Here is a 27,801-nt window from a genome sequence, read left to right on the forward strand (position 1 = left end):
ATATTATTACCAGTGCTGCAGTGTTTTATTTTGCTTCTGCTTTCTGTACACTGCGTTTCTGATGTTTTCTATTTTATATCTGCTGGTCTTTGACTGAAATAAAAATTGCCTACTTTAAAAAAAACCTTGAATTTGAATGTTAAAAACAATGCTTGGTATCTAGAAAAATAGGTGGGGGCTCAAGGGTGCCTGGAAATAATACCCAGGGATCTGGAAACTCTTGCTTCTAAACCAGAGGTAGCCAAGGTGGTGCCCTTTACATGTTTTGAACTATAACCCCTAACAGCCCCAGAGAGCATTGTCAATTGTCAGGAACTAAGGGAGTTGGAACCCACAGCATCTGGAGAAAGTGTTGGCTACTTCTTTCCTAACCCTTGATAGGCATGGACTATATGTAGAGAAATGTACTCTGCAATTACTCTAGGGCACGTCTATCTGTCTTTGATATATGTCATGGAAAACAGATTAACAGTGCACATCGACTCAGAAGTAGACACCCAGGTAAGCGTGTATAGGACTGCAGCTTAAACCCTAGTTCTGAGCACTTCACATAGATTAGCTCAGGTATCCTGACAACAATCCTGTAAGGTAGCTGCCCTGAGACTTGGGGCTGTGATGGGGTAGATTGCCTTAGACCGCCAGAGATGTGATGTGAACCTTGGAATTAATGGCTCTCCCTGCAGTCTTGCAGTTGACTTGTCACAGTTGCCTGGTGGCATTTTTTCGTCCGAGGAGGCCGCTTTCCTATCCCAGAGGGGGCGCCCCCTGCAGGGCAGAGGCCCTTCCTCCACCTCTCAGCCCGCTTTCCTTAACAAGCGGGGGCCTGGAAGGCTTTGGGCGGCCTGGAGCCCCTTGATGCTCCCATTCCTTTAGGGCCAGAGGTTACCATGGCAGCAACCTTCCCGCTTTCTCTCCTCCGCCCGCCTTCCTTTTCATTCCCTCCCTCTCTCCGCCGTAGTGGCTTTCCGTTGCCGTGGCAACCGTGGGGGCGCCGAAGATGGCGAGGAGGCCGTGGGCTGTGTCATTCAGCCCCCCTCGCAACGTGGGGGCAGGAGGAGGAGGAGGAGGGTGGCCTGGGTCGGCTGGAAGCTGGGTGTGCTGGAAGCTTTTCAGCTTGGCTCCGAGAAGGGGGACAGTTTAAGACCCTCCCCCCCAGCGCAGTGGTTGGTAGGAGCACCCAGGAGTCCCGGCTCCCGGCCTCCTCCGTGCCCAGAGGAGGGGGTCTAGCTACTCTGCCAATCTTGTCCTTGTCCTTCTGCCCTCCCAAGTGCAGGAGTGAAACCCCCAGGAGTCCTGGAATACCTCTCCCTCCTCCCCAAGGCGGGAGCCATCAGCTCCAGGAGTCCCGGCTTCGAGCGGTCCCTCCCCTTATTCCTCGCCCCACCCTGCTTCCTTTTTCCTAGAGCAGACCCTACGAGTATCCCCCTCCTACAGCTGGGAGAAGAGGACCCAGGAGTCCTGGCTCCTAACCTTTCACTGTACAGGTGTTGGACTACGACCTGGGAGACCAGGGTTCGAATCCTCGCATAGCCATGAAACTCACTGGGTGACTTTGGGCCAGTCACTGCCTCTCAGCCTCATGAAAACTGTATTCGTGGGTCGCCATAAGTCGGAACCGACTTGAAGGCAGTACACATTGTCACCACTCAAAACCAAGAGAAGGACCCAGGAGTCCTGGCTGTCACTGTTCCTGTCTCTGTCTCTTCCTCGCACAGACAGAGCAGGGATCACTGGAGTCCTCATCCTCCCCTCCCTTCTCTCTGAACAGCGAGAGGACCCAGGAGTCCTGGCGCCCTCTCTAACTCCTCCTCCTCCTCCTCCTTGTATCACACCCCTCCCCAGTTGGTGCGGATCGGACTCAGTGGTCCTGCCTTCTCCTAACCCTCCACCGCACTCTCCTTCTCACAATCGGAGAAGTCCTGCCGGGAACTTCTCTCTCCCCCCACCCCACCGCCCGGTCGGTGTGAAAGAGCAGCAGAGAGAGGACCCAGGCGTCCCGGCTGCCAGCTCCGCCTCCCGTTCTTTCCATGTGACAGGCACGGCGTCACCGCTGCATCCCCGACGATGTAACCGGCCTGCACGGCTCCGTCAGAGGCAGGAAGAAGAGCGGATCCGCCCCCCCCTCCCCCCCTTCACCCCGATCCACCCTCCCCAGCGCATCCCGACGCCACCCACGCCGAGTGGAAACGCGGTCTGGAGGCGTCAAGGTCCCGCGGGGGACACCCACCCGTCCAAAAACTGGGAGAGCAGTAACTTGAAACCAGTCAGGAGCCTAAGTGGGGCAGCAGCAGCAGCAGGACCACCCAAGGAACTGGGGGAAAAAAGTAACAGCTGAGGGGAGAAGATCACCAATCCATAACTGGGAGCCAGTAAACGGACTGGGAGCTCGCCCCACCACCGGCGGCGGCAGAGCTGGGGGGGGCACCCAGCCCATGGAGCCGCCCGGGTCTGGTGCGGGGGGTGCCGCCTTGCTCACTGGTGAGTAGCTGATGTTGGAGGGAAAGAGCCCCCCCTACCCCCTCCCTAAATCCCGGACCCTGCAGAAGTGAAGGATTCCCTAACACTCCTCCCCTCCATGCTCCACAGCTGCTTTTGGGATGAGGCAACCTGGAAACAGATGTGCACAAGAATTTGCCCAAACCCCGCTGCCTCCCACCTACACCACTAAAAGTGACAAGGGAACCAGTAGCCCTCTAGTTCTTCCAGCCTGGGACTGAAGAGACTTTAAAACTGGTATACTCCTCCCATCCACCACCATCATTGCTAATAAGTAGGAAAGGCAGGGCACATTTCAAGAAGCAGGAGAGTGGATCCATGTGTGGCTATTAGATATGGGTATGGGGGGTGTCTCTTTGGAGCCCTGGCATCCAAAGACAGGATCTCCATCAGACATACTTGGAATCAATTCTGACTGGGAAGTGACTATCTGCCAGAAAAAAAAGCAAACTCTCCCATTCTTAGGGCTCTGTTTATTTCCTGCAAAATCTACTGATCCTCCCCCCCTTCCAATTTTTTGAGTCACTGTCCACTTCCTTATTAGGTCTCCTGCACTGTCCAGTCTGTGCCTTCCAAAACACACTTCTGGACTTTTCCCAGCCTCCACCTGTCCTCTGGATTGCCACCTGTTTTCCCCCAATCTCTCTTGATGAAGTCCCCCAATCCTAGCCATGAGCTTTTCTCCCCGCACCCTGTGCTTCCTTTCCACCTCCACTCTCTGCATTAACTGCTGGATTACAGAGTGTTTGACTGGGTTTTATATTAAATCCTGTGCCAGAAAATCCTTTCTTTAGGCCAGATCCAAAGATTCATTGGGGGAAGGGGGAGAGAGGGAGGAGGAAGCGGGAGCAGAGTGAGCAGTGGGCAAATAAGCCTGTCCTTCTTTCAGTCCCTGCGGCTCCTCTTCCTGATCCAGTGCAGGCCATTCCCCCAAAGTCAGCTGGTTTTGTTTCTTGCCTCCCGGGAGAAAGAGAGGAGCCGGCACCAAGTAATTTCTTCAGGGAGCAGGGAGAGCTAGGAGGAGACCCTTCACTGTGATAATTCCAGGGTTGTCAGCTGAAGCCAAAGGGGAGATCACAGGGCTGTTGTTGAGAGATTTGGCATGGGTGGGGGAGTAAAGAGAAGCTAGGAAGGAATGGCGACTGTCCCAGATGTGGTCCAGATTCAGGCTTGGACTTCTCTCCAAAGTGTGAGTCTTTGAGCATGTGCAGAGTACCTTTTGCTCAACAGTGAATAACCACGAGCGTTCCTCACACATCTGGGATGAAGGAGCAGGCCTTCCAAATCAGAGGGCATGACTCCCCATCCCCTTTGCTTCCATTTTAGAAATTAATTGCTGTTTGAGGGCTATCAATACCATATGAGACAGGGACAGCTGGGGATTAAAGTTTAGGTGATGCAGGGAAATGTCTTTGAATAGTCTTTTAAGGTCTCTTATCACCAGCCGGTTCTCCACTCATTTGTGGTTGGGGTCTATGTATACCTCCATAAGGAGTTATTCTATCAGCTTCTTCCTCCCTTGCATGGATTCTGTCTCCAGAGCATGGCCTATGCATGCATAAAATTCCAGCCATGTGGGACAACGTAATTCAGTAATATTGTGTGACAGATCAGCTCATCCCTCCTTATATTGGGCTTTGGCACACCCTAAAAATCTGTAACTTATAAGGCCTTCAAAAGCCCCTGTGTCAATGGCTACTGGTGCATGTACGTGTATATCCATTTTAATGTCCAAACTAGGGTTTTAACCTCAGTATGAATTCCCATTGGTTGTGTATATACAACCAAGAACTGCAGAAGTTACATGCCTCTGCCCTTTCCTACCTTGCTACCCCTTATTTCTGGAAGTCCCTCCAAGGAACACTTATATGGTGCCACCTCTATTTCTTCTTTCAAATTTCTATTTAAAGCCCACTTGTCTGTCTTGCCTTTGGCTTAACCTCTTAGTTCTCACCCACTATAGAAACTAAGCCTACATATGTATCATTGCATTCATCCCTTGTTATCCATCCTTCCCCTCCTTGTGTCTATTGTAAGTTCCTCAGGGCAGGGATTTACCTTTTTTTGTTCATATTATTGGTGCTCCATCTATCCATCCATCCATCCATCCATCCATCCATCCATCCATCCATCTGTAGCTCAATGGTGGAGCACATGCTTTGCAAAACATTCCATGTTAAGTCCCTGGCATCTCCAGGTAGGGCTGGGAAAGATTCCTGCCCAGGGACTCTGGACAGCTGCTACTGGTCACTGTCAACAATATTGAGTAAGATGGTCTGACTTGGTATAAGCCAGTGTTCCATGTTGCTACATGTTGTTCACCAAAGTGATGCTTGCTCTGTTGTAATCTATTGTTTTGTTATAATATGTTTATCTCAGAACAAGGTGTAATCATTGTTCTCAAGAAGTGGGCCAAAACTATATTTGTAGTACGAGGGCACTTCTGAACTGATTAGGTGAGACTGCATACCCAGTTGACAATAGGGATGGAAAGATCTGTCTGTTTCAGTTCTCTCAGTTTCTCATTTTTCCAGTGTTAAATTTGGTACTCTACATTTCTGCAGCAATCTGTGATTTTTTTTAAAATCCTTATGAAAATTCACCATTTTAGTACGAATTTCTCCAAATAAACATATTTTTGTATGCAGTTTTGACAAAGGTACACCTTTTTGCAAGCCATTTCTCATCATTTCATGCCTTTTGGCATGTTATTTTCACTCATGAGTTCATTTTTATGCACACTTTCCCCCAATATATGCATTTTTGTAAATGTTGTTTACTTGGCAAACTGCATCCCAAAATTCTAATAAATGCAAATTTCGAAGGATGGCTGTGTTTTGGTTCTCATGTTGTTTTGGAAAGTGCAAATTTGATAAATTCTGCTTGAAATGCGAACTGAATCGAAATGCTCACCCATCCCTAGCTGACAATGAATGATTTTTTTTTTTGCAACTTTGTTATGTTTAGCAAACCATTGTGTTTTTGGATTAGACAGGACAGCTACCTATTACATTTTCTATTGTTATCTTTAAATGTTCTACAAGTGTCTGTAGAGTATTATTAAGAACAGTTGTGGGCCAAATGAAAGCATTTATATAATCAATTACCACGATAGAATGTATGGCATAAACTGTAAGGAAGCGTGTTCACAATTTCACCGCCAGTACTTCCAGCTGTCACTGGTGGAAACTTGACTGTTGTGTGTTGAGTTAGAACCTCCCTAATTTGCTGCTCCCCAAAAGATACAGTCAACAAAATGGTGGGGAGAAAGTGTTGTTGGGGCTGCTTTCTTGTTCTTTGTGGGGTCTGGTGCATATGTGTCATTTTGCGCTAAGTTTGTGCTGCTGCTTGAATTGTCATTAAATTTCCCCTAGGAAGACTGGGAATTATAATTCTGTAAGTCAACAGATGAATTTACAAGATCTGAACAGGCTGGTTTATAACAGATGCTATTGGAGGTCGCTGATTCATAGGGTCGCCATAACTCATAATCAGCTTGAAGGCACATAACAACAAAGTCAACAGGTGATCTGCGACAGAACATTACATTTTCCACAGGATTCCTTAGAGGAAGCCATGTGGTAACTTCTTAAACAATCTCCATCATGGCTCTCGCCAGTAGCCAAGGCAGCTGATATTTCTGGCATTCCTGGACAGGAGCATGTGTAGGGTCAGGCCTACACTCTTGCCTTCTCCTCAGATAAGTAACACAGAGGTAACATCATACAGCTTATAAATGGACTGCAGTTTCAGTGTTCACTGTAGTGGCCTCAGAATCAAGTGGTAATGCTTTTCCTGAGCTGTACCACTTCAGAATGCAGGTGAGAGAATTGCATCATTGCTTCCCAATGAGGGGTGGTGGTGGAGGAAAATCACCTCCCTGCATGTAGAAATCTAGTAGGTCAAGGAGAAGCATTCAGCCTCATCTTGTCCCTGGCATGCTATTTTTCTGTGTTAGGAGTTTTCCCCTGCACCCAGGAACATTCAGATAAGTGCTTCCCTAACCTGTCATTCAGGAAACACTTTACTGCTTGGTTCTTTTTCTGGTATAAACTGGCCCTGATACCCAAGGGAACTCTATATTATGTCAAAAACATCACCTCTGAATTGGCTGCCCTTCTCTCTCTCTCTCTCCCCTCTAGTTATGGATCCCTCAGTCACTCTGTGGCAGTTCCTCCTGCAGCTGCTGGAGCAGCAGAGCAACGGGCATCTCATTGCGTGGACCTCCAATGATGGGGAGTTCAAGTTGGTTGACGCTGAAGAGGTAGCACGGCTCTGGGGGCTGCGGAAGAACAAGACCAACATGAACTATGACAAGCTGAGTCGGGCCCTGCGTTACTACTATGACAAGGTGGGACCCTGCAACCTGGCTTTCTTGCAGTCTCCCTTGCAGAAGACCAAGGACTCCTAGATTAATCCCAGTCCATGTCTTTCTTTCCCCTTCAGTTCAGCCTTTTCAGGATCAGTTACCAATGAAGGAGAGTGCACTGGAAAGTTAAAAGGGGTATTTGGGGTGAGCAGTGTGTGGAATCTTTGCATATTTTTCACTAGAGAAGGAGAAGGACAGGGTCATCAAACAAAGAGTACAGCATTTTGAGAATCTCAGCTTTGTTCCCCCCTCCCTGCCCCATCTATCTCTTTCTCCCTCTCTCTTTAAAGCCCGTGTCTAGCCCTTATGTGTGCAAAGACAAGCTTGAAAGTATGTGAAATCTCAGAAGCCTGAGTGGTGGCTGTGTAAGGGTGAAGACAGATGTAACATCTTCGGAGCGGCGGGGCTGATTTGGGAGCATCCCGGCCATGTTCCATACAAATACTTCCCACTTCCCCGAGTGGCGAGAAGTTCCAGGGACAGCACAGCACTACTCAGGTTATTTTACCTTTGGAAGAGAAAGCACTGCACACTTGTGACATTTTTGTAATTTTTTAATTTACAAATATGCAAGTAGAACATTAGGGAGGCAAACAGCTCCTACCACCTAGTTAATCCACCTCCTGATATCAGATCCCCAGAGAGGGAGATATCTGCACCAACAAGTCCTCTTCAGCTCTCTGCTTCTGTCTCTGAGGCTGTAATCCTGTGCACACATTCGTGGAAGTAAATCCCACTGAATACACTGGGATTTGCCTCTAAGTAAACATGTACAGGATTATCCTATGATTATCTGAAAACAACTGATTGACTCCCTGAAAGAGACATCTAGGGACTATTAGGTTCCATCAGGTGGATTGCTGATTTTCTGTTGACCATAATTTTTTTCCTTTCCAGGGCTGGGCATTGTGGGGGTGGAATGGGGGGGGAGACAACATTTCTGCAAAGCTGACAGTAGACAGCATGGATTGGCTAGTGTCTTTGACATCACCTACAAAGTGCCACTCACAGGAGTAGTTCTTCAACTTAAAAAAAAGTCCATTTTTTGTCTTTAAAAAAGATGAAGAAACCTATAAATGTATGTGGCTATTGAAAGTCAAGCCTGAAGCATGAAGGGAAGGACAAGACTTGGTTGCTGACCCAGTCTTTGATGTGATAGAATGCACACTGCAAAATTGGAAGGAAACTGGGCTCTTGTCATTGGTGAAGAACCTGCTGTGACTTCTATTAAAAATTGTATCAGTCTTCACTTAAGATATTTCAGTGGGGGAGTGGGAAAAGCTTTAGTTTTTCTTTGTCCCTCCCCAAAACCAGAATAAATCATGCCATACGAGAAAATATATGCAAATGACTTTCATAATTTATATAGAATTTAAGTTTCATTGTGGCACATAATTTTCATTTTTAGTCATAAAGTATGCACAGTGTATGGTTTCAACAGCAAGCAGAAGCAGTTCAAGTGCTAACATGGAATCCAAGTATGCCCTAAGTCAGGGATGACCAATGTGGTGCCTTCCAGATGTTGCTGGACTCCAACTCCCATCAGCCTCAGGCAGCATTGCCAAAGGTCAGAGATGATGGGAGTTGTATTCCCACAACATCTGCCTATCCCTGCCCTAAGTCTATCAAGTTCCAGAACAACGAGATTCTTTATCTAGAAAATAGCATGGACAAAGCCTCTGCACTATGCATGGCAGATGTAGTTTGGTCACTGCAGTGCTCTAACTCCGCCACCCTCTGTTCCTTCCAGAATATCATCCGAAAAGTCAGTGGGCAGAAATTCGTCTACAAATTTGTATCTTACCCGGACCTTTCCAGCATGGAGGGTGTGAAGGAGGAGGGAGGAACCAAAAGACCAGAACAGGTCCAGAGTGAAGCCAAAGTGGGTGATGGGTCATTTGGACCATCCAAAGTCCCACGTGGAGGTGGGGGTGCCCCACGCAGCAGCCGAAATGAATATATGCGCTCTGGGCTCTACTCCACTTTCACCATTCAGTCTCTGCAAGCTCCTTCGCCCGCTGGACGGGCCTCCCGCCATGAGATGGAGCTCTTGCCTCTAGGGCCACCCCCTGCTGCCGCTGACCCTAAACCTCCACCCCCTTCTCTGGCCCCAGTGGAGGATCTACCACAGTTGCACATCAGCATTGAGGAACCAGAAGAGTCTCAGGAACCCCTGCAGGTAAGCCACAAAAAGCAATTTTGTGGGTTGGTGGAAGATTTTGTTTTTCCAGAGCAGTGTTTCCAAGTATCACATACCACTGAGCTCCAAAGGAATAGCTGGAAGGTGAAGATATATATATTTTTAAAAGATTGATGGTGCTTCTGGATGACCTGTTTATTGAGCATTCATCCTGAATTGTTTGCAGAGAGATTAGATGATGTTGGCTCTTTAATGAGCATTCTTTCTGATTTGCTTGTGTGGATGATACTGCATCAAATGTGTGGATGATACTGCATCAAAGCAAGTGTTATTCCACACTTTCCAGTGCATTTTCCCATCATCTTCTTCATAGCAAAAAATCCAATCTTTCAGGGAAGGGGGTTTGTTCCACAAGACCTCCCAATCAATTATAATTGCATAACCTGAATTTGCTGGTATGTGACTGAAAATGGCCTGCCTTCAAGTCGATTCCAACTTATGGCGACCCTGTGAATGGGGTTTTCATGAGGCTGAGAGGCAGTGACTGGCCCAAGGTCACCCAGTGAGCTTCATGGCTGTGTGGGGATTCGAACCCTGGTCTCCCAGGTCATAGTCCAACACCTTAACCACTACGCCACACTGTGATTGAATCCCACCCCAAAATAGCAACCATTTGGAAGTGCCAATAACTGTATAAGAGTGGAGGAAGAGGCAGTATTGGCTTCAGCTTTTGGGAGGCCCTTCGGCAAGATGCCCTCAGTGGGTTCACCTCCCCCTTCCTGTTGTCACAGCTGCTCTCCCTCTGGGCCCAAACTGCACCACTGTCCGAGGGAAAGGCAGGTGGAAACTGCTGCTGTTTTTCCTTGCTCTTGTTGCTGCTCACATACTCAGACAGGGGAGGTGAATAGACAATGACAGCAAGGAAGAGCAACAGCGACAGGGTCCTGGTAGCTGGCAATGGGGCTATGGAGTGGGCCTTGGCAGGTGCCTAATGATACTGACCTCTGCTGCTGGCCTTGAGAAAAGGAGTTGTGCAGAAGGCACGCCCATTCACAATACCCTCCCTCCAGAAAGTTGTGCCCAACCCTTACAGCTTTTTTAACCTTTTGTAGACATTATAAGGGTTGCCAATTGTTTTGCTAGCCTTGTTCCTGTCTCTTTAACAACAGTCTGACATACAGAAATAGAGCAAGTAAGCTTTTTGCATCACTGTATTTCCAGTCCAGGAAAAACTTGTATCTGCTCATTCTTTGCCTTTTAGTCTGCTTTTAAAAGCATATCCCCATATTTTCAATTATTTTCTGCAAGTTTATGTTTTAAAAGGCAATGGTACCAAAGCCCCACATTCAGCAGCAGATTTATGCAGTGCATGCATGGGATGGGAAACTCTTGACTTTGTGTCTTTTATATGCGGTGCTAGTCAGAGCTTAAGTTTATAGTGAGATGAAGTTTTCGGTATGATGAAATATTCCCCTTATATGTTCTGGGATGGCCACCTCAGTTAAAGGGACACTATCTCTATTTTGGTGTGCCTCTTCGCACTTGAGTGTCTGTGCAGCAGGCATTAAGACCCCTTTGCAGTGGTTTATACATTATCCGGAGCAGTTTGCTCTTCATTAACAGGCCATCCACAATTTCTGTGGCTTTGTTGTCAAGATTTATTTGAACAACACTAAAGTGCATTGAGGGGCAGTGTGCGGAGTGCATTTTCTTTTAGAAGTGGAGGTATTTCTTTTGTTTAGTGCTGCTTTAAGGAACACTCTACTTAAGGAATGGGAAAGGGACAGAACTAACATAGCTAGAGAGGCAGCTGGAGTGGAGGAGATGTGTATTGTGTGGGCAAGACCAGGAGAACATAAGGCAGAAAGTCAGGGATCAGGTGAACATACATGACTGATAGGGTTGCCAGGTTCAGGGCCTGAGACTGATCCTGTATCTTTAGATGTATCTTTAAACATTGTGCAGGGAGAAGGGAGAATTCTACCTTGTGGTTTTTCCCATTACAGTGTTGCAAGAACACCTGCACTTGGCTCACTTTCTCTTCTCCTAAAGATACAGGATCAGTCTCAGGCCCTGAGCCTGGCAACCCTAATGACTGAGCAGGGTGGATTAGGGGTTGATAACACTTTCAGGAGAAGGCAAATGGATGGAATGGATAGTTGCCAATTTGCTACTGGGCCAGGTTCAAAGCATTTATGTTAATTCAGAAAGCCCTAAACAACTTGGGCCAAAAGTACCTTAAGGACCGCTTGACTCCCTATGTTCCATCTTGATCATTGAGATCTTCTGATGGGGCATTTTTGGTGATTCCCCATTCCTCTGAGGTTTGGCTGGCTTCCACCAGGGACCAAGCATTCAGTGTGGCAGACCCTGCCCTGCGGAACTCCCTACCAATAGACACAGTGAGACACAAATTAACTATACAAGCAAAGATTTTGGAAAACTGTCATTTATCTTAGCTAAGTTAGGCTAAAACACACATTAAAATAATTTTAAATTAAATACAAAATGAACTGTATTTTTACAGGGGGTGCAAGAGCATATTTTGGAAATCCAAGGGGTGCTGGCAGTGGAAAAGGTTAAGAACCACTGAGAGGTTCAGCAGGAACCATCTCTCCTTTCCTTCAGGCATCTTTTAAGAACTGAACTTTTTAGACAGGCCTTTTAACATGAATTCCCCCCCTAACCAATGCAGTATTTATTGATGCTTTTATTATTGTTTTTAATGATGTGTGTATTGTTTTTTACATTTTTACGGTGTCTTTGTATGTTGTAATCCACCTTGATGTACTTCTGTGAAAGGTGGGACTTATAAATACTTTAATAAATAAATAAATAAGACAGGGCAAACAGGAGGAGGTGTAAAGCAGGCAACTGCAGGGATACAGACAGAGTGAGCCACAGCAAAAGAACTCTAAATAAAGTTGCAGACCAGCAGACCAGCAGCCTTATATGTCTGGTGGGATTCCTTCTTCCTTTTACAGATTCCATCTACTTCTGAATGCCGAATGCATTGTTGGGGATGAATAACAGGAGCTGGTCCTCACTCTTATGTCCTCTTCATTAGGATCTGTCAGGCCTCTGTAAAGGAAAGAGAATGCTAGATTAGACCTCTTGATCTGAGCCACCAAGGCAGCTCTTTGTGGGACCTAAAGTCTAGGAGAGTGGAGCAAGCGAATGAGTCCCGGGTAAGCATAACTGACAAGCAGAGCCACAGGACTGAGGAATTATTCCTGAAAGCAGGGCTGGCAGTTAACAGAGGCCAGGGAGAGGGAGAAGCAAATCTCTTTCGACGAGAGTTTGCCTGACTGCTGTCCCTGCAGCACTTCTGGTTTTGTTTTGTGTTGTTTTCTTTGTTTTTTCTGCCCACCCAGGTCATAATTGAGCCCAGCCCATCGGAAGCCCCACCACTCGATGAGAAGGTGCTGGTGAAAGTAGAGGAGAGCCTTGACCTGGAGGAAGAAGCAGCTGCTCTCTTAGTTTTGATGGATGCTGGAGTGAAAGAGGAGGCCTCTCTGGAGAAGGTGTCTTTGGCAGCTGAGTTGCCAGAGGAGGGGGGTGGTCTGGTGAAAGAGGAAGCTCTGTCCCCCAGCCCTGCAATCGTGTCTCTTGAGGGACAGCCCCAAAAGGGCAAGAAGCCCAAGGTCCTGGAGCTACCTTCATTGCCGACCCAGGAGAAAGTGAATGCAGCTGTGAACAGTCTCCTGGCACCTGGAGCGACGGGGAGTACCCTGACTCCGACCACAGTTATTTCTTCCCATGCACTGGTGAGACTATGTTGATCAGTAGGCCCCACTGGGACTGGACTTTACTCTGATCCCAGAAAACTGGGGATAGAACTTGGGAGTTCTTTCCAAAACTGAAAATATCCCTTTTTGTCAGGGAGGACTTACCTGATTTGAATGGGATGCTTACAGTTTCTCCTGAACATCAAATGTGGTTTTTACTTATTAACAAGAGTACAGTAACAAGTTTTAGAGTGTTTTTAGTGCTTTTGTTTGCCATCCTGGGCTCTTCCTGGGAGGAAGGGTGGGATATAAATCTAATAAATAAATAATAAAATGAATAATACACGTAGCTCAGTAAGGTAGGAAATGGTAACTGGGGGCTTCAGGGCCACCAATTGGCACTTCAAGGGGACGGTTGGATGTGGCAAGGTGTCATGGCCCCGTCAGAGGACTCCTCAGATGAGGATGACTTGGGAGTAACAGCAACAGACCCAGGAGCAGCAGGAGACACGGAGGAGCCTCCTGAGAATCCAGCTCCTTCTGCCCCTCAGCTGCAGAGCACCCCAGGGACAGCAGAGGCCCTGCAGCCAGACACAGACAGTGAACAGGATACTCCCCCCTCACCTGCAGAACGTAGACAGCAGAAGGTCAGGCAGAAGAGAGGCAGGCCTGTCTCCTTAAGGCCCAAACGCTGAGGGCTCACACCTGCTGTCCATCCTGCTCTTTATAAGGCACACCTTGGCTGCAGCTTGTTGCTGACTGCAACGTCAGGCGTGGCTTTGTGTAGACCTAGTTTCCCTGCAGCATCCCTTTGACTGACCTCCTTGGCACTTGATCCCGGACCTCCACTGACCTCGCTTCTGGACTTCTGACTCGGCAAGTACGCTTCGGATAGGCCTGGCAGATTTACAACCCGACTGCTGGCTAAGGACTTTCCTTCCCTGCCAAAGACCCAGGAATTTCCAGCCCCCCCTGACACTGCTGATGCAGTGTAGAGCTGACATAAGGAGACTTGCTGGCAGTCCGTTCTATGGGATTGGGAAAAGGTGTTCTGATCTACCGTCCACCGTCCCATCTTCAAACAAGTCATGAAACCAGTTGCTGACCAGACCAATAGGAGGACCAGCTGCAAAGGAGCATAGCTTTTCCCAACCTTGCAAGACAACCCAGCCCTGCCAAAATTCCCTCTTCTGCTCAGCAGTTAAAGTTATAGGTCAGGAGCCCTGCCATCATTCGCCCCTGGTAATTCTCTATATAAATAGCTCAAGGAACAAAACATTTGAAGGAGAAAAGTATATATCAGATATATGCCAGGAAGAAATCTTATAAAATTGCATTTGCTTGCTATAGCCCAGTTGCCCTTTTGTGCACTCGTACCTAGGACTGCATGCACCCTATGCATTTAAAGCAAATTCAAAGCACATTCCCCCCCTGCAAAGAATTCTGGGACCTGATATTTACCCGTCAGAGAGCTACAAGTCCCAGCACCCTTAACACATTAAAGTTTCCAGTATTGGGGGGGGGGATGTGCTTTGAATGTACTTTAAAGGTATGGTACGCAACCTAGGAATCTCTTAACTTTCTCTGTTCCAAATTCTAATCTGTTAGTCCTATCTTCTTCTTTCTCAGAGCCAGAAAACAGGCAAGTGAGGTTAGGAACTAGAATTGTCTTGAAGGACTGTTGTTTTTCTCTCTCCCCACTCCACTTTTCCATTCTGGTTGTGACATCCTTATTTTCTTTGCAGACCCCAGTTCTGCTCACCCCGAGTTCCCTGCCACCCACCATCCATTTCTGGAGCACTCTGAGCCCCATCGCACCTCGCAGCCCAGCCAAGCTCTCATTCCAGGTATGATGTTATGTTGTTATGTTAAATTTATTTATACCCCACCTTTTGGGGTATGTGAGGCCTGAGGTCATAAGTAGGACTGAGGGTAGTGGGTGGGGAGGGATACTGGAAGAACTCTAGGCTGGGATTGTTCCTTATGCATAGCACTGGAGAGACAATAGGGTGGGTTTGAGATGGTAGCAGACTAGAGTCTGGTGCTGGGTTACAAAGGGAATATGACAAGCTGTGTGTTTTCTTGCACATCTGGAACCCTACTGTACAAGTGTAGATTCTGATATCTGGCACACATTTGGCAACTTGTGTGTGCATGCCACTTCCTTTCTTCCAACTTTTTATTGTATGTACGTCGCCTAGAGTGGCCACTGGCCAGATAGGTGACACATAAATTAAATTTATTTATTTATTTATTTATTTAATCTCATAATTGAGGAGACAACAATGGAAATGTGTCACTGAGATGTCTGGAGACCAAATGGCTAGCCAGGCTGAGTGCTAATTGTGCAATACGCAGTTGTTGCAATGGATTGCTACTTTCAGAAGGGATATCTGTGCAACACAAACTTCACTCACTCCACCTCCCTTAACGAGAGCACCAACTGCTGCTGCTGGGGAACTTCAGCTGGCCACCAGTTTCCCTGTAAAGAGTGACACACGCACCCTTGCTCTGTTGCTGCTATTGCTGCTCCTCCAGGGAGGAAGAAGGTCATTCTTCCCTTAATTAAAGTTCCTGCCAATTGCTACTGTCTATCCCTTTCTCTGTCAGGGCTCCCATGCCATTTGTGCTGAGGCTCTGTGAAGGTGGGGGGGGGGGGGAGAGAGAGAGAGAGAGAGAGAGAGATGAAACGAAACTGACAATACTTTGTCAATTTTATCTTGTTCTCCCCACCACAATCCTATTTCTAGATGGGGAGGGGGGACCTTGAAACTAACTTGATTGTGGCTGTGTGCACACCAGGGCTCATCTACACAGTGGTTTACTGTGTGTTTAGTACTACTCACATCTCCTTTTAATGCATGGTTCACATGACGTTACCGACAAACAAAAGCTATCACACAACTTCCCCCTGGTAAATCCATACTAACCCAATCCACTGATAATACAAAAAGGGAAGAAAAAAAATCTTCACTCATCTCTAGTACTTGCAGATGCTTTGCTCTGATGCTTTTAGGTGATGTGTCAATCATTCCCCTCTCCACATCCACTATCTCCTCCTCCCTTCTTTCATTTCATTTCCTGTGGGCTGGCAAGCAACTTCCAGCTGCTCCCCTCCATTCTGCTGTCCTTTTTATGTTGCTGCAAATGGTGCCATTATTTTTTTTCCCACCTCTAACTTGTGCACAAAAGCATAACATTGCTGAAACAAAGATTTGTATTTCAGCTGTATCTTACCAGTGAAAATACAAATAACAGCACTTCCGTGTTTTTTTTAAATGGAACCTACTGCAGATGGCAGAACAAAATGAGCATGCTTGGTTGCCAAGCAACCAGAGGGAGTGGAAATGTTAAATTAGAGGGTGTGGTCATTAGGAAACTGTGTGATTGATCCTTCTCCTCAGTGTGAATAGAAAACACCATGTTTGCGGCTGGCATCAAGCCCTTACTGTGGACAGTGCAAATAGAAAATGGAGGTAAAAACAGCATCTTTAGTGCAAAGTAATGCTCCCATGTGGGTAAGCCCGCTAGTCTCCTACAGCACAGCATTTCCACTGGCTACATCCAGAGAGGGAATGGGAATCTTCCAATCAGTTGTGAAATCTGTTTGCAGAGAATTAAAAAAAGAGTACTCAAACTGCTCCCACCAGGTTTTATAGTTTAAAGAAGTGGGGGTAGACTAGCCTAGTGTGCCTCTGTTTTCAGAAAAGAGAGGTGGAGACGCACTGGAACTGGCAGAACAGTGTGTGTCTCTCTACCCTGTAACACAGCAGAATTAGAGCAAGGCAAAGTGAAGATGAAAATGACATGTATCTTGACAATTTCACCTAATTTTCCTAATTGTAGTGGAATTTAAGATCAAGTAGTCCTGGGGGAATGCCAGTTAAGAGAGAGAGGTAGATTAAACAGCATTAGCAAGCAAACCACAATCCACACCTCAAAATCAGATGACAAACAGTGCCACATCAGTTCACACCTGAAAGGAATGTTCTACGTTTGTGATGGAAGCTCTGAAAATTGCTAGAAATAGAAGGATATTTGGGACAGGAATGTATGGTTTGTGAGAAAAATTGTCTGGATTCTCAGGAATAAATGAGTGAGCAAATTGTGTCAATATTGGGGGAAAAGACTAGTTGTAGAAGTATCTATTATTTCTTGTTTACCTGATCCCAGCCTCCATGACCTCCTCCCACCTCCTTCTCTATTTTCTACTCCTCCCCAGTACATATATCCAGAGCCAGGAACCCCCCAGCAAACTCTGGTCTGGGCCTTCCTTGACATCTGGTGAGCTTCCTGGCAGTGATCACAGGCGCACACCTGTGGCAGCAGCACCACAATCTACAATGGGCAACAGTGTACCACTTGCCCTTTAAAGTGCCCCCGTGTAGTGATGCTCTGGGGCACTGCAGGAAATGTTTATATGGTGGATGGGACTGGGGAGAATGGGAAGGAAGGAGGGGCCAATCCACTTTGACCATATCAATGCCTTTTTGAAAACCAAAAGCCTTAAGGTGTGTCAAGGCCAGCAACCCGTGTGCAATATCAGGAATGTAATCATAAGGAGCTCTGTAAGGACTGTCACTTAGCTACCTCAGGCACACTCCAGTTCTCTTCCTTGAATCCTCATTTTCCGGGGGGGAGGGGGAGAAGAGCAATGGTCCAACTATTTGACTTAGTAGAGACAAAATGTGTAAGCAATATTCCACTACATTGCTCAGTAAGTTGAACTTGCATCTGGCTTCCTGTGTTCTGGGTAATAAGTGTATAGACTGTGGGACAAATGACAAACATTTAGATTTTAAATTTTATGAAAACACAATTTTATTTTTCTTAATAAGTTAAATAATGTTAAATCTCTTAATTTGTATCTATAGATACTGCTGCCCCCTAACCAATGTCCTCTAAGTCTCCACAGTGAGACTACAACGTTTTTGTGTTTAGAGTCTCTCTGCTACCGACTAATACTCACATAATAACTTGATTCCACCTCTGGGGATTTGTCACTGGCTGTGTTTTACCTTTGGTATGATTCTTCCTCACCCCTAGAAATTTAATGCCTTATTAATTAGGTAGAAGATTTTGTCATTGTCTGTCCTGTCCTTTATCTTTAATGAAAACAGATACTGGTTCATTTATTTTGATTAGGGTGAAACAATGCCATTGTAGCCATTTACCTAGACACCTAGTTCATGTCTGTACACTTCTTTTAAGCAGAAAGTTAAATATGGCCATTTCAAAATCCCATCTCAGGGTCCTTTTCCCAGCAGCATCACATTTATCAGAGAGCATGTGGGTGCAATTGTACATATTTAGAATTTAAGGGAGAAAAAAATCTGAAAGGCAACGTTGGTAAGGACCATACAATGTATGTAGATGACCTTTTTTGAAGCTGTTATACAGCTTAATAGCAGAAGAGTTTGGCAGGTACTGAATGCAGGCAGCAAAAGGAGCACAAGTCTGAATTTGGCAGCTGGTTGGCAAGAAGGTGCTTTGGGAGTTCCAAATTCTTCTCACATGAGAATTGTAGTTTGTGAAAGATGCTAGGAAGTTATAGCTCTGTGAGGAGAAAACTACAGTTCCCAGGATTCTTTGGGGGTAATCATGTGCTTTAAATGTGCATTGGATGTAATTTAAATTTATGGTGTGGCTGTGCCCTAATGTTCCTTCCTCAGCAGTGAGAAATTCCTGCAGCACAGGGCTTAGCCAGATTTGGTTCCCTTGTAAAGAGGTCACTGGAGGCTTATTGGCATTTTGTAATATTTGTATTTATATGGGCTGAGCATAGGTGGAAGCACAGCTTAAACATGCCAGCAGATGGCCAAGTCCCCTGCTCCCTCATCAGAACTGACAGCCAGCACCCTAAGATCTTTACAGAGTCCAAGCTCAGCTCTTCGTCTCTCCCTCTTTGCCTCACTTAAATTGCAGGCTGTTCTTTGTTTCCCTCATAGATTCCTGTGAACAAGAGATAATGGATGCTTCCACAACTAACCTTTTCTTCAATATCCCTAGCCAAGAGTGTTGTGGGGGGAGGGGAGGTATCCCCCTTTCAGGTATTTCCTAGGTATTCAGAAGGCCAGCTATTGAGAGCCATCAGCAATTTCCCTACCAAAATAAGGCACTAAGGCAGTTTCCAGGGGTATTCCTGGATCTATTAGCCCTCTCCTCTCCAAATGTCCGAACTGTCAACAATATATTGTTTATTTTTCGGGATGCAGCTTTGAGGATGAACTATGGTTACTTCCAAACAAGGGCTTATTGCAAACAGGTAATTCAGATCTAATTCTTCTGTATTTGGAATTCAAATTCTTCAGAGAATTTTGGAATTCAGGTCTGATTCATCTGTCTGCACAACGGCCATGTTAGCTTCTACACATTCCATTTTCCCCCATCATAGATATTCATTGCTATTCTGCTGTTTGCCATCCATGCCAGTGGGTGGAGCTTCATGGAATGCATCCATACTGGGTTGGATTTTTTTGTCCCTCCCCTCAGTCCTTATTCCCCATCCCTTCCAGTACAGTATCTTTTTTCATTCAGGACTTTCACACAAGTACCTATGCATGCACATCTTAAAAAAAATTAACTGGATGGGCACAAGAGCAAACATTACCAGCCCTTAACTATGTTTCACAATGGGCAAAATGAAGGGAGGAAGAATATCCATTTAATTTTGATTTTTTTTTTAATACTGAGGTCTTGAAGAAAAATGTTATTTGGCTACATCACTCTGCTATTTGATTTGACGGGTGTAGGTGGCAATGTTCCCCCAAATTAAGAATATCCTGTGACCATTAACAAGACAATTACACATTTCTCCCACCCAAAAAGCCACAACAACAATGAAATACTGAAATTATGATAAAGATGTATTGTGCAAAACCTCATTAATTTTTTGAAGAACAAGTCCAATGTATGGACTGTGAGGTAATCTCCCTTATTTACTGTGTGGTTATCTTGAGAGAGTAGCTCCTTCTAATCAGGTTGTTGAAATCCAGACAGGTCATGAGCATGTGGCAACTTGTGAAAAATAGGTATTTTTCATTTAGGTTTGGAGGGCCAGTAGATACAAAGTCAAGCGAGGTGCAAACAGAAGTCTGGTTGTAGCAACTGACCACTCACTGAAATGTCATGCTTGTGACAAGCTGGCCATCAGAAAAAAATCACTGATGAGCTCCCACACAAGCAGATGTATAATGGGTTGTTTTTACTTTGGGGGGATTTAGACTGTTTTTAAATTGTTTCTAATGTTGTATTTTAAAATTGTTGTAACCTGACCTGGGACCTTTTGGTGAAGGGCGGGCAATAAATGATGATAATGATGATGATAATAATACCAGATTTTCCATGGAAAGAGGAAATCCAGATTAATTTTTTTTTTTTAAAGTATGGGCTGGTATTTTGATGATGACCAAGTAATGATGCTATGACAAAGATGGGTATGAGCAACATCAGTTCCAAAACAAATTCCTGTTTGGATGTATGTCTGTCTGGGTGCTTACCTGTTCTGCACATTTAAGTTGTAAAAATGTAAATGGGCAGTTACAGGCAAAATAGTTGAATGTTTAATTTGGGGAGTGTGTGTGAAATATGTCCTAGCTGCTGGCAGAGGCATTTTTATGCACATTGTACCCTCGTATGTGCATTTTCGTACACATTACTTGGCTGGAGAACTGCATAGCAAAATTCAGAGAAGCACAAATTTTGAAGGATGGTTGTGTTTCAGAAAGTGCAAATCAGGTAGATTCGCCTTTAAAGGTGAACTGACTTGAATTTCTCCCTCATCCCTAGGTTTGAAACATGTGTTTGTGCTTGCATGTATTTGCAACCCTCTGTGTGTGCATGGGGAGATTCCGAGCAGAGAAGGCAGGGAAAGAGTTATGCTTCTCCGCTTTTGCGTTCAAAGTTGCTCCCTCTCAAAGTCTAGGAAAAACAGTTGTTGATATTTTGTTATACCCGTATGCAGATCCTAAGCCCTTCTCTCTCTTTCTCTCTCTCTTTCAGTTTCCCAGCAATTCTAGCTCACAAATTCATATCCCCTCACTCAGCGTGGATGGACTCTCCACCCCTGTAGTCCTATCTCCTGGCCCCCAGAAGCCATAGCTTTTCGATTCAGCATCGCTGTGTCTTGTACTCCTGCCAAAGAACTGGTTTGAGTTTCTTTCTAAGCAACTGGGATTACTTCTCTGGCTAGACAGCTATGTCTCTTCGCTGATTGGAGGATCCCTTTGTTGAGCCAAGGACCAATGATCTGCTTGAAGGGTGGAAATGGTGTAGCAAACAGATTCATCCATTAGCCTTGGATGGGGCGGGATATTCCTTTGAAACCAAATGATGTCTCCCTAATGCCAAGAAGTTGGTGTGCTGCACTTACCTGCTTCTGAAAAGTTCAGTGTGAACCCTCAATTACCTCTTTGGGGGCAGAAAAGACATAACCTCACTTACTTGGCCCCCCTCTCCGATTAAGGGTTTGTCCATATCTACCTTTAATATGGCAGTATGGGTTTCCCTTGTACCTTCTTTCTCGGTATACTATCTCTTAAAGGAGATGGGCTTAGGTGATGGTCTAAAATCAAGAAGGCGACATATATCCTTCCATCCTGCAAGGTAAATCAAGCACCTCATCTCATCACATCTCTCTGTCCTTGCCTAAGAGAGCCTTGGCTTTAAGTTAGGCTATTAAAGGTATAGACCCTGCCAGCAATGTTCATTTGAGCTGTATTGTAGGGGTCAGAAGCAGCATCAGCCATATTTGTTTGGACTGTGTGGTGATTTCAGCTGTGGATGGACAATGATTAGTGTATTGGTATGCAAGCCATATTTGTCTGGGCAGGATAAATAGACTTTCAGCCATGTTTGGTTTTGCCTGGATGCAAGTAAGAATGGCAGGGTTGGCCATATCTGTTGTGGCTGAATGAAGAAGAGGAAACCCTGTTGATCATGTTTCTTCAGGCTTCGTGAAAGAGGGTATTGGCACAGAGGTCATTATTTGATTTGACTTGGCATGATACAGAAAAAGAATGGCATGTGTTTGCTGGTCAGCTGAGTAAGAGGAAGCGCTGCCAGTCATATTCTCTTTTGCCAGATAAGGTAGCAGTGTCAGCTATTTTGTTTTGGCTAAACAATATTGACCATGAGGCCTTTGGTTCACTGAGGTAGTGGATGTTTCTGGCATTTATTTCAGATGTCAGATGTTCCATTTGACAAGACTGCAACTGAGGAAGCCCTGTTTTTGTCATTTCCCCCCTATTGATGCACTTCCTAAAGGTTAAAGGTCACCAGATTGTCAGTGTGGAGACCAGAGAATGGAAATCCCACCTACTTTTTTAAAGGGAACTTTCTCTTGACAGAATGGTTTCCTTAATTTATTTCCTGACGGCAAAGGTCACCACAGAAATGACCAAACAGGAAGTCTTAACCTTCTCACCTTGTGACTCTTTTTCTTATGGCTTCATTTCTCTCCTCACTGGAGAAAGGGCCAGTGCTGGCCATCTTGTGGAGCAATTTGATTTGCTGATTAGTCACTAAGAGTAAGTCCCACTTCACATACCTCTTCACTTTCTTCCAATTCTTGAGTCACCCTGGAAGCAGCAATGACAAATTCCCACCTTATATCATGTTCCTTTCCTGCAACCAAAAGGGGGGGGGGAGGAATGAAAAGGAAGTCTTGCCTCTTTCTACAGCTTCTTGCTTCCTTCCAGATGCATCATCAGGGAATTTGTGACTCTTTACAAAAGGGCTCTGTCTCTTTATAAGGTGGGCTTTTAACTCTGATCTTCAGATTATGGAAACTTCATCACTTGTTGATTGTGGTTTTTGTGGGGTTTCCTCATAAGTATTTGTTAATTATGCTGAGGAGATGCCATTTCAGAAATATCATATGATTCTTAATCAGGATTCTTGGCGCCTTCTATTTTTTCACAGAATATATATATAGACAGATCAAAATTTTATCTATTACCAAGGGAGTCATACTGAAAGAAAAGTACATGGTTTAAAACTATATTTATCTTTTTGTCCGTCCATTTTTGATATCTATTTTTAAACTAGGGGTGGGGGAAATCAGGATTTATTTTAAAGCGAGATGGGAAAGGAAAGCACTTGGCTCCCCAGTTGTGTGTGTCTTTAAGTGGGCAAAAGACTATAAGGCATGTTTTCAAATTGTTCCCGGAAAGTTTCCTCGATTAGAAGTTCAGTAACGGTGGACAAGCTTTAACCATTACTGCTATTCTATTATAACTGCAGCTGCAGGGAAGTGTTTGGAATGTTCTAGGGCGCATACTCAGAGCCTGTTCAGATGTACTGAGTGAGTGCTCTCTAAAACATGCCCTGGAACCCTCTGGAACATTCAGGGACTTGGTAGCAGATGCTCAGCATTTCTTCGGCAGACAAATTGTTGTGGGAAGGGCTCCCTGAATGTAGAACAACTTGAAAACCACTATTTAAGAGGATTAAAGGAAATATTTAATGGGGCCAAGCTGTAAACTCAAGTCACACAAGATGTACTGATTAAGGATGACTTCATCAAAATGTAGTATGTATGGTATCTGAGGGCTAAGCTAGAGCAATGGCATGAAATCCATGTATTTAAACATGGAGCTGCCACATGTCCCATTGAAACCAGAGGGTGGGAGGTAGCTGAAAAAATAAAAGGGTTATGTGGATGTCTTGCCTTGGACTGCCTTCAAGTCAGTTCTGACATATGGCGACCCTATGAATAGGGTTTTCACAGTAAGTGGTATTCGGAGGGGGTTTACCATTGCCTCCCTCTGAGGCTGAGAGGCAGTGACTGGCCCAAGGTCACCCAGTGAGCTTCATGGCTGTGTGGGGATACAAACCCTGGTCTCCCAGGTCGTATTCCAGGAGCCCCAAATCCTCCCCAACACACAGATAATCTCCTTGTTCTCTCAGGTGATTTTTCCACCAGCAGGGATCCCATACGGGAAGTGAGTCCAGCTGTGAGAAAATTGCCTTGGGGAACAGACTATGGGAGGAAAGCTATAAACTGGGGGAGGGGGGGAGTTAGCACCCCACACATCTGCCTCTCTTGCTCTTGTCCAGTTTGGCCTTTATTTACTTACACCCAGTTGTAATTTTAGAAGTAATTAAGATCTACAAGCTTCATCCTTTCAGCTCTTTTGTAGCTGATGTAGTAAATCTGCTCTTGCTACTACATGATACGAAGCCAGATGAAATGGATTTACAGTAGCAAGAGACAATAGAGACTGAGTGATAAGACACAAGAGTTGGCCCAGCAGCACTGTAAATGGCAGCTTTAAAAGAAAGATATGGTTCCTTTTAATCATTCCTTTGTGTAGCATTTAATAGTAATAATGATTATACTTTTTTGCACTTCCATATTGCCTCCCGCTGCGAGAAATCTAAGTGCTTTACAAGGGGTGGTTTACAGATTTATTTAATAAATTAGGCACTTTCTGTAAACAGCAATCTGTTAATCAATCAGGTACAAACCATGAGTGTTAACTATGGACAAACCATGTGTAAATCATGTGTGATTTGTGTATAAAGTAAGCTGTGCTTTAGAGCAACGGTGAGTACACCATGCATAAGCCATGAGTATATAATAGCAAAATATGTGGGGAACAAGAATACATTATGACTGAGCCCAGTGTATACAAGCGGCTGCCGTATAAGCCACCGGCAAAGCACAAGCCAGAGAAGAGTGAATTATGGCAAGGCATTGTGTAACCCACTAGTGTATCATGAGTAAGTATTTGTAAACAGTGAACTTGTAATGTAATTTCATGAATAACCTGTGGTTTAGCTTTAGCCATCCAACATGCAAACCACAGGTAAGCCATGGGTAAACATTCGGTAAAATGCAAATATTGTTTTATGTAAACTGTAAGTGAAATATGGTTACACTTTGAGTACACCATATGCAAACTATGAGTAGGTTGTGTAAGCCATGGCTGACCTATGGTCAAGCCATGTGGGAGCCTACACAATACTTAGAACTATCTGAGCCTGGCTTTCTCAGATCGTTGGCTCTCCATATTGAGTCTCTCTCTCTCTCGTGCAGGTGCCATTGGGCTTGTCCCAGTTTTATTGAGAGCACCCAGCAGAGTAGCTTTATAAATTTTTTGCCTAGGACAAATGGCCTCTTTGGCACTCTCCATCCTGGAGCTCTGTCTTCAGGGTTAATTGTTTGAAAGTCCCTGGGGGACTTAGGAGAGTGCGGCTCCAAGGAGCCATAGAATGGCACTGCAGTCCTATGCCAGTTTTGTTTCCCTTGCTCCCTTCAACCTGTGCAGCTTTCAAAAACTTTGTGCTAGAGTAAAACAATTTTTGTAGCCATATCTTAGTACTGACCCATGTGACAAAAGGGATCCCTTGTGTGGTGGCATGTTCAAGGGGTAACTGCAAAAGGACTATGGAACATGATACTGCAGCAAATCATAGTCTTTCCTTTTCATGCTCAGTTAGTTTGTAAGTGGAGAGGAATTCTGTGAGATCAACGGGTCTGAATTCTTTTGTAGCTCAAACATCCAACACTCTATAGTGTTTAGTTTTTTAAAACATTTGGGCAATGTTCTACTTGGAAGTAAATTTTGTTTCAATCAAGAGCCTTGTACAAGTTGCAGCCTGATCCTATGTGGAGCTAAGTGTGCTTAAGCCCATTGAAATCAATAGGGTACAGTATTCTTCATGGTATTGGGCTACTTATGTGCATTCGAGAAGAACTCCACTGAGCTTGGAATCCTTTCATGCCAACAATGAAAATGAGGAGCCAGAACCTTATTGCCTCCTTTCTCCGTCTCAGTTAAGGTCCGAATCTTCCACATATTGCTTTCCTCACATCTTCCAAACCAACTGCTCCTTTGATGTTTCTTTTACATTCTTGGAATATAACAACAATAAAATGCTTGGAAGTGGCTGATATATATATATTAAAAGGCTAGAGCCACATCTGCACCATACATTTATAGCATTCTTATACCACTTTAAACTGTCACGGCTTCCCCCAAAGAATCCTCGGAACTGTAGTTCATTCAGGGTGCCAAGAATTGTTAGGCAACCCATATTTCCCCTCACAGAGTTACAGTTCCCAGAATGTCCTGGGAAGAGAGATTGATTGTTAAAACACTCTGGCAATTGTAGTCCCGTGAGGGGAATAGGGGTCTGCTAACAACTCTCAGCACCTTAAACAAATTAGTGGCTCCAGGATTCTTTGGACTAAGCCATGACTGCTAATGTGGTATAATAGTGCTTTCAATGTAAGATGTGGCCTAGGTAAAATCTCCCCATCACACTTATTATATAGAGAGAAGGTGGAAAACTGCAGTCCTTTCCCCATTCTTAACACCAACAAGTGAAGAAGGTGGCTTAATTTCACTGATCATCACAATATTTTAGAAAATTGTTAATAAACATAATGACTGGCAAATTTCAAAGCTAAGTCTGTAAGCCATTGTGTCTGTTGAAATAAGTTGGATCTGACCTCTGACAGCAGAGGGCCAAGTCTACACAATTAAAATAATCAAGTGGAAAAAATAAAGTTGCAGTGCTTAAAACCTTTCCTGGTTGTGACTAATAAACTGAACTGAACTAAATGAAGAGCCTTGTGGCACAGTAAAGGCTTTCAGCTTTATTGCAACATAAACTTTTGTGGACTAGAGTCACTGAAGGCATCTAATGAAGTGAGATCCAGTCAATGAAAGCTTATGTTGCAATAAATCTGCTCACATTAAGGTGCCTAGAGACTTTTTGCTGCAACAAACTTTCCCTTTGAAAGAATCAAGCATTTTCCTGATATGTACATCTTTAGGCTGCTGTCCATGTATATACATACGTGTGAATCTTGTTCTCCCCCTGAAACAAACTCTGAGGATGGCTGCAAGAAAGCTAGTCTCAAACTTTCTCCCTGACATGGTCTATGTCTGTATTTAGGGAAGTTTCGTGGGGGAAGCATTCACATAATATACTATTCCCCTGTGAAAGGGTACAAGTCTGGAAAAGCTTTACCATTTTATTCTGCTGAACATATAAAGTGATATCATAATGCTATAGATACTCTATTATTTCATTTATTTCCTGCCCCTATCCTGGAGGCTCAGGGTATGAGCAGCTCTGAAAGGTACCCTTGCTGTTTGGGCTTGGTGATGCCTTTTCAAGAGGCTGCTCTCAATTGATCTTGAAAGGAAGGAACACAAGGGAGGTGATGACCTTTGAAGTATGTAGGGCAGGAGTGGGGAACCTTTGGCCCTCCAGATATTGCTGAACTATGACTCTCATCAGCCTCAGCAAGTATGATGGGAGTTGTAGTTCAGTAACATCTAGAGGGCCAAGGGTTCCCCACATCTGAATTGATTTTATATCACCATTTTATGATGAGGAAGGTGGTTGCCCTGTCATTCTGCAAAGCTTTGTTAAGATATAAGATTGCATCTTTAGATTTATGTTTGGCAACATCCAGAAGAATTTATTCTAAATCTGAACAAACAGAGACATGTGCCCAAGAAAGCTTCAGCAGGATAGGAGAATATGGTGATTTCCCTCTTTTAAAAGCTTGTATTAGTTTAACCTGAACTTCATATTACATCCAAACCTAATGTTACCCGTTATACCACACTGGCTCCAAAGTTAGGGACTTTGCATCATTCGTTCCAAAAGTATCCCATCCATTTTATAGCAAGGGAGGCTACTGCAGTACCTAGCACATGTCTAGGAAAGGGAGTGTCATTTTTGCCTTCCTCACTTGAACATGCTTCCCTTTGTATTTGGGGACTCTGCCAAATTTGTTGGGTCTGTGCTGTTCAGGATTTCTCTTTCTATCTCAGTGGCACTTTGGGTCCTACAGAGTGCCAATGTGGCAGGGATTGGTTGTGACATATGGGAAGAACAGGGCAAAATCCAGGGATTCAGCTCTTTTGTCTGAAGTAGGTATCTACTGGGATCCTGCCCCTCATAAGGGGGGCTCCTGCAACTTGCTGAAGATCTACTGTAGTTTCCTCTTCCCTGATATTCATTGTTGACCTGGTCTTGCTCCCTGAGCCAGGGGTGATGGGGAATCTGCTCCTCTCTGGTTACCTCTGCACTGGGGCTTGGAT

The 27,801-nt window shown here is 44.9% G+C and overlaps 1 protein-coding gene across 2 annotated transcripts; it reads left to right on the top strand.

Moving 5' to 3' along the window:
- The first annotated feature begins 2,102 nt into the window (after window positions 1-2,102).
- ELK1 (ETS transcription factor ELK1) lies at window positions 2,103-27,801 on the top strand. 2 transcript variants are annotated; one of them, XM_061614444.1, is made up of 6 exons: window positions 2,121-2,478; window positions 6,639-6,847; window positions 8,616-9,044; window positions 12,380-12,772; window positions 14,479-14,580; window positions 20,735-27,801. In XM_061614444.1, the coding sequence occupies exons 1-6, from the start codon at window positions 2,433-2,435 to the stop codon at window positions 20,831-20,833; spliced, it is 1,278 nt and encodes a 425-aa protein (XP_061470428.1). In that variant the 5' UTR covers window positions 2,121-2,432; the 3' UTR covers window positions 20,834-27,801. The 2 variants fall into 2 exon arrangements, 1 of the variants encoding a protein (XP_061470428.1); XR_009761157.1 differs by lacking the exons at window positions 14,479-14,580; window positions 20,735-27,801 and adding an exon at window positions 11,990-12,193 and having other exon boundaries at window positions 2,103-2,478; window positions 12,380-12,463.

This window comes from Rhineura floridana, chromosome 3 (genome assembly GCF_030035675.1).
Source record: "Rhineura floridana isolate rRhiFlo1 chromosome 3, rRhiFlo1.hap2, whole genome shotgun sequence".
NCBI lineage: Eukaryota > Metazoa > Chordata > Lepidosauria > Squamata > Rhineuridae > Rhineura > Rhineura floridana.